The sequence below is a fragment of the Athene cunicularia genome (assembly GCF_003259725.1).
Source record: "Athene cunicularia isolate RWA chromosome 13 unlocalized genomic scaffold, athCun1 chr13_part1, whole genome shotgun sequence".
Taxonomy (NCBI): Eukaryota; Metazoa; Chordata; class Aves; order Strigiformes; family Strigidae; genus Athene; species Athene cunicularia.
Genome location: NW_020799117.1, coordinates 19,048,230 through 19,059,840, shown reverse-complemented (window position 1 = coordinate 19,059,840; position 11,611 = coordinate 19,048,230). Strand labels below are relative to the sequence as shown.

The 11,611-nt window shown below is 42.5% G+C and overlaps 2 protein-coding genes across 5 annotated transcripts in view; one reads left to right on the top strand and one right to left on the bottom strand.

Annotated features, from left to right (window-relative positions):
* Positions 1 to 11,611, bottom strand: part of CTNNA1 (catenin alpha 1) — a 100,691-nt gene that overhangs the window by 49,137 nt on the left and 39,943 nt on the right. The window contains exon 1 of one of the 2 annotated variants that reach the window (XM_026857949.1): positions 5,885 to 5,903. The exons of the other annotated variant lie outside the window; for it this stretch is intronic. The gene's annotated coding sequence lies outside the window, so the exon portion shown is untranslated. Of the gene's footprint in view, positions 1 to 5,884; positions 5,904 to 11,611 lie in introns of those variants that run through there. 2 annotated transcript variants of the gene reach the window in all.
* Positions 6,959 to 10,478, top strand: LRRTM2 (leucine rich repeat transmembrane neuronal 2). 3 transcript variants are annotated; one of them, XM_026857950.1, is made up of 2 exons: positions 6,959 to 7,398; positions 7,734 to 10,478. In XM_026857950.1, exons 1-2 carry the CDS (start codon positions 7,395 to 7,397, stop codon positions 9,278 to 9,280), a joined length of 1,551 nt encoding a protein of 516 aa, XP_026713751.1. In that variant the 5' UTR covers positions 6,959 to 7,394; the 3' UTR covers positions 9,281 to 10,478. The 3 variants fall into 3 exon arrangements, with proteins under 3 accessions (XP_026713751.1, XP_026713753.1, XP_026713752.1); XM_026857952.1 differs by having other exon boundaries at positions 6,961 to 7,398; positions 8,183 to 10,478; XM_026857951.1 differs by having other exon boundaries at positions 6,961 to 7,398; positions 8,162 to 10,478.

Genomic DNA, 11,611 nt, shown 5'->3' with positions numbered 1-11,611 from the left:
GGGGGGGGGGGGGGAGGAGAGAGGGGAAGACATTAGGATGCTGTAATGTCAATAATTCATTAAATTATAATGAAGATTTGTCACCTCCCTGATCAAGTAATTTGATTCTCATCATGAAAGGTAATTGAGAAGTGATCAAAATTAAAACCAGAAGCTCATTCTGATGATGCCACAGCCTTTGGCAGACCCACTGTTGGCCTGTTCTTCACATTCAAAAGTCAAAGCTGGTCTCTAAATAAAGTGATGGTTAATGCTACTTATTTATTGAACAGCTTGCTGTTCCTATGCTTGGTGGATATGAAAACCAAAATGCAGTTAGGCTAGAAAGTCCCCGCTCAGCTTGCACTGAACAGTCACTTTGTCCCAGGCCGCAGCTTGGGGCACGCTGACAGTGGGTGAGTCACCCAAAAATCTGAAACCTGTTACCTGGCACTACACGAACTAACAGCCTGATCTGAGATGTAAACCTAGTCTCAGCTGCTTGCTCTGATGCTTTCGCACCAGCATACCTATTACAACGTGACTATTTTACTGAACCCATGGCACTCCCACTGTACACATGGGCACTTTTTTCGAGGAATATCTTTGGATCTAAGATACATACTCATCTATTATGTAGCAAACCAAACATTCAGCCATTCCAAGAAGTGCCATTTTACTTCTCCCCGGGCGCCCCTACATTACCATTTTAACATGAAGCAGGAGCGTGCTTTTGAGGCGAGTCCACCCATCGCTTCTACTTTGCTGTCCCTGGCTTCACAGCCCAGAACAGCCTCAGTGCATGAGGACCAGATGCTTTTCGGATGAGAGGAGAACCAAGAGATGGCTTCCACTAATGGACATTCAGTTCATATGGCCAGACCATAGCCAGTCCTATGTAAAATGCCCTTTTCAGGCTTTTCAGCATGCAACGCACACATTAGAGCCTAAGCAGCACCAATTTCATACTGTTGATCCATTCCTATTAAGCGACATCACATATTAGCACAGAAAGAACTGTGTAATCTAAACCCATTAGACTTTAGCAAGGCAGATCCAGTTTGTTTCCACCTTGTTGGCATTCAGAAATTTTAGTACAGAAGCTCATTAAAAATATTAACAGAATTTCCTTCCGAAGGTTGTAACATAAAACGCCCTGCTAATTTAGCTGCGGTAATTTAACAATTTAGCACATATCACTACTAACCTGGGTCCTTCGTTAGGAATGGTGCAGTGGGGCAGAACAGGACAAATGCTATGGACGCCCACACCTCTGTGGCTACAGAGACCTGTTGTCATTAACATCTTAAATCACAACAGGCAGCCAAGGTCCTGGCCCAGAGACAAGGATGTCAAATTCTGCCCATCTGAAGTTTCTTGACCTTTTTTGCATAAAATGAAATATAAAACACTACCTGTGGGGACAATTATGCCCCATTAGGTCCAGCTGGAGGCAGCTAGTGGGACAGTGGTGGCTAAAGCACATGAAGAGCTGTACAGCCTGCAGCCACGGGAACCCTCCAGGGCACAAACAAACATTGAAGATCATCCTTGACCACAACATCACTTTGTCCAGGCTTCCACATGCCCCATGAATTTTACCTATTGGTTTCACTCTACAGCTCAACAAGTTCTGAGCTAGTCTCTCTCAAGTAATAAATTGTGTTTTAAAGGCTCCAAGTTACAGTTAACCACCTCTGGGTGATTTGTTCCAGTAACCAATTACCCTTACTATTAAAAAAATTGCCCTTGTTTCTAGTCTAAAGTTTCACTGAAAACCAACTAATGACCCAGCAGCACAACAGATCCTAGCTATCAGCTTCTCTTATCCAGGGGATTAGGAGGACTCACAATAGCAAAGCCTGAATATTCAGATTACTAATAGGATTTTCAGATATTCAGCACAAAACTCTGCTGAGGGAATCACAAGCTCTGCAGTCAGTAAGCAGCTAATAGATTTGGTAGATTTAATAGGGTCATGTTGACCATGTCATTTCGCAGTTATGATATCACAGCTCTGTCCAGTATCATGGATAATAAATTTAGCCACAGTGCAAATTTAAATTAAATCACATTTTTATCAAAGAGGATAGAATTGGTGTTAAAAATCGCTTGTTTCCCCCATCCCCCATAACCTCCTGCTCTTCCACCATCACTGCTACCCTGCTTGGAAAGCAATACAAGTAGTCACTGTCGCATCCTCGCTGTTCCAGCTCACACAGCTATTCGCACTAGGGTTTGTTTTAACGGCTTAAAGCAAAGAAAGGGGATTTGTATACAGGGAGGCAAGTGGAATCACTGTTACAACCATCTCTGTTACAAAGCATTCCCTTTGTAGGCTTACCATCTGAAGTAAAACAAAACAAAAAAACCCAAACCGAACTGTGTTTTCCCTACAGATAAAAGGTAACAGATACAGATAAAAGGTAACAGAGCATGGTGGTGGTGCACAAATGCTGTCTTAAAGCCACCAGGATCAGCAGCACATGTATTACAATGAGTTATTCAAAAAGCCATGTTTTTATAGCAAAATATCACAAACTTCTGTTGTTATTCTCAATGGTTCATCACCAATTTAAATTGAGCAGAGACCACAGAGCTAATGAGAGAAATAGTGCCTCCTGTCTGGCACCAGCCCTCATACTGCACCCACCACCCTGCAGAGCCCAGCATCCCTCCTCCCCAGCTCAGCACCCAGATGCGAGCCAGATGTGCCACCGCTGTGTGACCAAGAGCCACCACTGCCCTGCCTGCTGCCCAGCACACAATCACCTAACAAAAGGAGTTCACAGAGAAGTTTCTGCTTCAGGTAATATGTGAATTGTCTTCTGAGATGTTTGTACAACAGGCAAGCATTGTGGTTAATGATGGTGATTTAATAAGTGACAAACAAGTGTTTGGCAGACCTTCCTCTGAGCAGGCAGTGGCAAAGGTAGTTGTACGTCAGCACGCCACTACTGAGAAGTGCTTCGTGGATAGGCAGGAGATTTAATGCTCAGATTGAGTTTGTCACATGCCTCATTTCTGCCTTGACACCTAGCCTAATTGCATCTCTACGAAGGATAACTGTCCACACCCCTCTATTACCACAATACAATGGCTGCAAACAAATTCCAGATATAATAGTGCTGATTCAAGACCAGGAATGGTAAGCAGCAAAGTGTGACACACATGAATTTCAGCAGTGTTTTAATATCTAAGGTCTGATGGTTTAGGAAGCAGGACCACACGTTGGTCTGCAGCAGGAAGGAGACTCCCATGGCAAGCCCACAGCTGGCCAAAGCACGGGGGCTGCATGGCATTGTCTGGGGTTCAGCAAGAACCCAAAGCAGAAGATGCTTGTGCTGCCGTGCTGCTCCCACCCCAACATCCTTCCCCACAGCCAGGCTGAAGCTGCAGCGGCCCCATGCTCCCCTCAGTGTCCAGGGAGAGGGGAAAGCTGGCTCCTGCACTCATCCTAGCACAAGGAGGAATTAAAATGTGCAACCAGTGCCAGGTGCAGAGAGCTGCCAGACAGGGAGGTGACAGTCACCATGCTATGCTGCAGCAGTCACCATGCTATGCTGCAGCAGTCACCATGCTATGCTGCAGCACACGTGCCCTTTGCTCCCAGGAAGACAGCGACACCCGACCTATGGTGCCTTGTCCCATCCGTCCCACCACCCTCACCCGAAGGACCTCTGCAGCTAACCAGAAGAGCTGGACGTATCTGTTGATGATGTATCACCCTGGACATGCCTTTTTCTTGTGTGTTCACTTCTCAGGGCTCACTGCTAACCCAGCCTCAATGGTAGCACATCCAAGTGACAGTATGTGCATGGTAATGCTACAGCCGCATGTCTGTGCTCATCTCCTTTGCCTCACAGCCTTATTGATATAGCACAAAGACTATCTTTTAGCAAAAAAGTAGCAATGTGCTAACGTCCAGCAAAAATTAACACAATCATTTCTTCAAGCAGAAGGGTGAGCTCTCTGCACTGTGCCACATGTGCGGCTGCAAATCCCGGGTGCCTCAGTCTCTTCTGCAACTCCAGGGCTTGCCATCCTCCAAGCCCACAGCACAAGAAAGTCACACAGCCCACATGTACATCAAGTAAAATTAGCTTATTTGTTGTTCTTAATACACTAGGAAGGCTTCCACAAGATGTCAGCCTAACTAAATGACAACGCTAGCCTCAGGGTGCAATTCTGCTTTTCCAACCCATGCATTTAGCAGGAAAACCAGTTCTGCTGCTGCTGAAGAAGCGGGGTAAGGGAGAAGCTCCTGAAAAAAAGTTATTTGGTTCTAGCAAGCTTATTCCTGAGGTGGACATGCCATTTTCCCTCTCCATGTTACACATGACAATTCAGGCTGTCACTTCAAAGCGCCTGTTCTGGCGGAAGTCCCCAGATGGCACTCATACGTGGTTTTTCTCAGCATGCAAGCAAGTTTTCAGTCTCAGGAGAAACGCAACTGTGTGAGTTTTTTGGGCAGCTGGGGTTTATTCCCAGCCTATTATACCTTAACACCCCAGGCAGCTCCCAAGAAACAATGTGAATATTACTGTAGAGTTCCAGACTTAAGAGAATCAGATGTATGCTTTCAGTAATAGCTGTTATTTCACAACAAGTGCACATAAAAACATGTTTCGCTAAGAAAAGCGCCCATAAAGTTCATGTTAACAGTTTCCCAAACAGGAAACTTGCTGGCAAGGTGCTAAATAGCCCTTGTTTGGTTATGGGCCAAAGAATGGAGAGCTTTAGAAAGGAAGCAACTTACCGTGTTTGAACATTAACTCTTAACTCTGTGCCAAATTACACAGTCTTAATGTGGGAGGAACCTACCAACAGATACTGAGGCAAAAAAGCAAAATGTTTCCAAAAGATACCTAGTTTCAGCCTTCTGGTAACAGCAAAAAGTAGCACAAGAGAGGAGTAACATTTGACATCACAGTCATTGTCATTTTACTAATTACAGACTTTGGAATATTGTTTAAGTGTTACCATACCTAGATGTTATTAAAATTAAAATCAACACTTCAAGTGACGATTTTGCACCAGAGGACCCGCTATGAGAAGCGCAGCCACAGGTACTTTGGTGCAGCAGTTCCATCAGACAGCTGGCAACTGACAGCCACGGCTGGATTTCAGCTTCTGTACTTTTCCTACAGTGAACATTAAACATGAAGAAACTCCTTAAATAGATATATGTCATTTCTTTGCATGTGTTTCTTTCACACTAGAGCAAATGTGAAAATATTTACTATGGCAGAGCAATTTACAAAGCTTCTAGCATTTACTATTTAATTTTATCATTAAAAATAGTTACTTTCCTGATGGTTTGGGATAGAGTTTTTCTGTTTGCTTTGTTTTTTGGGTTGGGTTTGAGATTTTCTTTTTGTTTGTTTACTGCACCTTCTCCATCCTTTTACTTGCCACTCAGTACTTTCCTTCAGTCTGCTCTAGACAGGACATCCCACCACAGAAAGGAAATACTACAGTCAGTATTGCAATTACAGCGAAGGGAGAAGCAGGCAGAAAACAACATCTTTAAGTATTTCTAAGGAATCAAAGGTTAATAACAAAGGTAAATGGCCATTTTATTTTAAAATCTTCTTTTGACATAATTAATCACTGTCTTCCATCAGCATTGGAAGTTTGTTATTCTAAGCTCATCCCATATCTTTAGGTCATAAGTGATACCTCACTGCTACACAGCAAACATTTTCAAGTGCTTTCTACTACATTACTGCTTTATATCTCAAGGTGAAAATATAAAAGCTTATCAAGTTGCCTGGAGCAGGAAGCTCCCCCTGCCTCATCCACACCACATCAAGGCCAGAGCAGCTGTTCCATAGGCTTTCCTCCACATGCACACAAAAGTCCTAAAACCCTAAAGACATTCAAATCAAATCTGTTCATTTACCTTTCAGTACCAGCTGTCCCAGAGAAGAGTTTGCTCCAGATAAAGGGTCAACGAACTTTTAACACAAGCAGCCGTGACAGCACATTTGCCTCCTCCACGCTGTTTGTGCACACTCCAGCCAGCGACTGGCTGGGCTCTAACAGCACAGGAAGCTTTGCAGGGTCATCGTTCCTGCACATGCAAATTTCTGCAACTCTAAAACACACGGGACAACTGTTACAGACCTACCCGCGGTGAGATGCTAACTGAAGTAACGTTCCCCTTTTACAGGCGACATATGACTCCAGGATGTAACCAGTGACCACAAGGAATCCCTCAAACTGCTCTGAGCCCCGACAGTAAATGCCAACCTCACAATTTCCTCTCCTGCACTCCCAGTACCCAGGAAAAAAGCAAATACAAAAGCCACCGTTTGGGGGGAAAAAAATAGATTTTCTAGTTTCATAACTGCATGCTGTCAAGCTGGATTCCAATTAAATTTTTCCTGTGCACTAACGCAAGCTTTGCTTTTTCCAGAAATTTCTCATCTCTTGAAACGTTTGCTCCTGTCCTTTGCTCCTGGGCTGTGTACTGTACTTTGACACACCACCTTCATCTAAATGACTGTTCTCTCCCTTTACCACTTTCACAGGGACCACAGTAGCGTACAGTTGTTACACGTAGCTTTAAGCTGCCAAATCCCTCTCACCTCTGCGAAAAGCTGGTGCTAAGCAGCATCCTCTATTCAAACTGTGCATACTTTGCATCTAAAAGTTCCTTTCATGCAGCAACATTTAACAGAAAACCGGCAGCAGCTAGCACTAAGGCACTTCCAACCGCAGCTCCGTGCTGCTTTTAAAGCCAGCTGAATACAGCCAGCACAGATGTAGGAGGGGGGAGCGGGGTGGTGCAAGTCTTTCCTATTCCTTGTATTGCGGGGACGAAGGACTCCTACCGTTGATCCCCCCCAGCCCCCCCCATCAGTGGTCTTTAACATGATCACAGTATGCACCACAATGCTTTAAAACAGCAAAGCTTCTGGAAAACCCAAACAAAAGGAACGTCACCAGGTGACGTCAGCCTATATACAGCCCTGTGTGGTCGCAGCGCATAAGCAAATCCATTCTTGTACCGCTTCCCTGAAAAGCTTTTCAGTAAATGCACTCATGCTACTACAGGAGCTTCTCTCAGCAATAAGCCACCCATCTGCCATCAACAAGTTAGGACTAAAGGAAGGCACAGCTGCGGAAAAAGAAAACGTGAGCTTCAATTAAACAGCTGAGCAGCCACAGAGGACGAAAACTTGTATTAAGCATTGATTTAAAAATTACAGACCTGTCAGAGGAGATCAAGCCAGTGATTTCAAAAGGAATATTCCAAGAGAGCATCGTGGATTCAGTTTTGCACTAATATCAAAGGACACTAAATCCAGTAAATTATTCAAAGGCTATCTTACATTAGAGCCTTTTACAGACTCACCGCGTTGAGTCTAAAACTACGACTGAATGCAACCTCCAATGTACTCAAAAGAATGGGTAAGTTCCTGCATTTCTATATACCTTGTATAATGAATGGCTAGCTATGCTTTAAAGGAGCAGTTAGGTGCTAAAGCACATTTTTCTGCACTGAACCTTATGAAAAAAATGTTTTCCGATTGTGACACTGTAATCCTCCGTAATAGAGATAAAGACTCATCCTAAGTGTAATATCCAAGTATTCTGTGTTTCGTAGTAAGTTGTTTCTTGCATTTAGAATTAGCTTGTTGGAAATGCATGGCAATGTTATCTGCAGTGAAATCTTCCATCGTGATGTTCAAAGTGTACTGATAAGGCTATCCTATCTTGTTGTTTTCCTAAATTATATTCTGCAGGCTTACATTTCAAGTGGCCATTAGGGGCTCGTATGCTGGCAGCACTATATGCAATGAGTATGGTTTTAAAAATGCTGCCTGCCTTGGGCATGGCTTGTCCACCAAAATGTCGCTGTGAGAAGCTGCTCTTTTACTGTGACTCTCAGGGGTTTCACTCAGTGCCAAACACCACTGAAAAGGGCTCGCTAGGTTTGTCACTGAGGCACAATTATATTTCTGAACTTGAAAGGGATCAATTTGCAAGCTTCAGTCAACTTACTTGGCTTCACTTAGATCATAATCAAATTGCAACAGTCAGAGAAGATTCTTTTCAAGGACTGTATAAACTTAAGGAATTAGTCTTAAGTTCCAACAAAATCTTTCATTTGCCAAACACAACTTTTAGCCAGCTGCTTAACCTGCAGAATTTGGACCTCTCTTTTAATCAGTTATCCTCTCTGCACCCCGAGCTCTTCTACGGCCTTCGCAAGCTACAGACCTTGCACTTGCGATCCAACTCCCTGCGGACCATCCCGGTCCGCCTGTTCTGGGACTGTCGTAGCCTGGAGTTCCTGGATTTGAGCACAAACCGCTTGCGAAGTTTGGCTCGCAATGGATTTGCGGGATTAATCAAGCTGAGGGAGCTTCACCTAGAGCACAACCAGCTGACAAAGATTAATTTTGCTCACTTCCTCCGGCTGAGCAGCCTGCACACGCTCTTCTTGCAGTGGAACAAAATTAGCAACTTGACATGTGGGATGGAGTGGACCTGGGGCACCTTAGAAAAGCTCGATTTGACTGGAAACGACATCAAAGCCATCGACCTAACCGTCTTTGAAACTATGCCTAACCTTAAAACCCTCCTAATGGATAACAACAAGCTCACCACTCTGGATTCCAAGATTCTAAGTTCACTGACATCCCTCACCACCGTGGGCCTCTCCGGCAATCTGTGGGAATGCAGCCCAAAGATCTGCGCCTTGGCCACATGGTTGAGTGGCTTCCAAGGTCGGTGGGAGCACTCCATCCTCTGCCACAGCCCCGACCACACCCAGGGAGAGGATATTCTGGATGCAGTGTATGGTTTTCAGCTTTGCTGGAATTTATCAACTGTTGTTACACCCGTGGCTACGACATACACAGCTCCGACTACCGAGTACACGAAAAGAATAAGCTCTTCTCATTTCCATATGGGAGACAAAGAGATTCCAACTACAGCAGGCATGGTCGTTACCACCGAAGAACATTTCCCCGAGCCAAACAATGCCATCTTCACTCAGAGGGTAATTACAGGAACAATGGCTTTATTGTTTTCTTTCTTTTTTATCATTTTTATAGTGTTCATCTCCAGGAAGTGCTGCCCTCCCACATTAAGAAGAATTAGGCAGTGCTCAATGATTCAAAACCACAGGCAGCTCCGATCCCAAACACGACTGCATATGGCAAATATGTCAGACCAAGGACCCTATAACGAATACGAACCCACCCACGAAGGACCCTTCATCATCATTAATGGCTACGGACAGTGCAAGTGTCAGCAGCTGCCGTATAAAGAATGTGAAGTATAATACCTACATGTCATCAAAAATTAAATCAGATAAGTAACCTATTTTAAAATTGTAGGGGACCTACATCAGATTCTAATTTTTACAAATGTTGACATAAAGCCTAATTTTCCAAGCTACTTAATGGAAACATTGTTTATGGAGTGGTGCAGTATTTTTAAGTTTTTTTAAAAAATAAATCCATAATATTTTCAGTGTTAAAGAAGCAATGACTACATTAAACTTGCACTCCTGATGTTTAAAAGTCTAAAAAGATGCTCACCTCAAACTATGTAAAATGTTTCATGTTATGTAATTATATGACTGTGTGTAAACATTTATACCCAAGTCTCCATATTCTACTTTTTCTAATGAAAACAGTCCGAGGGGAAGGATACTGGATATCTGTACAGAGATCTGTGGGGGGGACATACGCTCCATTTGTTCCACTGCAGCTGTAGGATCCCAAACACTCCAGCTGGCTCTGTTCACTTTAAAGGCAGCCGTGGAGGAAAATTTTCCTCCTCTGATAATTTCACTCCAGAAAAAAAAGGGGAGGGGAAACAAATAAACAAAAAGAAAGAGCAGCAAAGGTCCAAGTGGGGATTTAAGTGCACCAGGGACCAGTGAATTTATTTTAAATACGGTTCTCCTATCTGCATATTCATAGTTGGCTTGCTTAAATGGACCTTTCTAAAGCTCACAACAGATACAGAATGGAGCGGTTCACACCGTCACAAATTAGCAGGATGATCACAAATTAGCCGGACGACTCTCCAGGCGCTTACAAAGTAGGCAGCGTAGCTTATTTAGGAAGGCTCACTATGACGGGATCGATTCTAAATATTAAGTGTGTTCAATTATTATCGGCTCTCTGGTTTGACTTGATGCTTTTCATGAATTCAGGCTAATTACTTACGGCTATGAACAAACAGCATTTCAACACCTTTTCATGTGTAAATACCCTTAATGCAAGTTTTTCTTAATTAAAAGTAAATATCAACTGTGAGGTTAAAGAGAAGGAGGAAGGAAGGAAGAAGCCTCTCTTTGTCCCCCCGCTGCCCCCCCCAGATGAGGCTTCCTCTTGCTTGGAAGCTATTTTCATGCACTAGCTCCACTGGTTTCTCTGGAGACAGAATTAGCCCCTGTAATATAAGCTCTCACTTGTCCTCCTCTTCCAAAATTCAAGGTAATTACCAGATTAAAAAAAAAAACCAAAAACCCACAAAAAAACCCAACAAAAACCCACAACCAAAAACCAAACATACCTTCTGATAAGTTAGGATAATATAATTAGTTTATAGAATAGTTCACTGAAAAATGTTTCTTACCTGATATGGGACAGAATCTAAACTAGTAAGCCGTTTTTAAAAAAATCATATATAAATATATATACACACAAGCACCTCATTCTTAAGGAGTAATTTGATTTCTTTAGCCAGAAGTACCATATTTCTATTTATACTATATTATGAAATTATATGTAAATATTTGCAGATCTATGCAGCGATGGTGGTACTCAGATGCCACAGGGGCAGGGGGGTGGGGGTGGGTCTGCAAAGGATTACATTATTTTTAAGTCAACTGCTCAAATATTGTAAACATTCTAACCAAAGCTAAAAGGACCAGAGGGATGGAAAATTTTTTATATATATATACATGTATGTATAACTAAAAAAAAAAAGTGTGTTGTGTCCAATGCTGCAGTGTTAAACAATTACCAGCACATACCGATGAAGAAATTCCTCACAGTGTTGACATACCTTGAACAAATCAGTAATTACAGTATGCTAATTGTGTTGTACTAAACTATTCTGCAAACTTTTAAAACAGAAAAATCACTGCATAAAAATCTGTTTGCTATTTCACTCTGCTTTTATATATCTGTATTACCACTTAGTGAGGTATTTAGGGTGCAATTATACAACAGTTTGATGTTTTATTGTGAAATGAATTCGTCCAAGGCAATTATAGCAAAAATAAGTGTGACTTCTGTTAAGATTTTACATAAAAATTTTTCAATTACTGGTTTTGAAGATATTAATTCGCATCATTTTACTTTTACATACAGTGCCCTTATAAAACAAATATTTTGTTTACTTCCTGTGACTCTGTATTTAATGAAGAGATTCAGTGAAGCCTAATGGTTTTCTGTAGATACATTTGAACCCTCCTAACTGTTTATACTACAATGAGCTGATTTACACCTATTCTAGGAAATCTATTATTGCTTTTAACTGAAGACAATAAATCCTGCGGTGCAGGTGGACAAAGAGCAAATATTCAGTATGATTAAATCCCACGTGAGTCAGAAGGCCAGACGTAATCTGATAAATACAGAAGTGTACTGGTGTC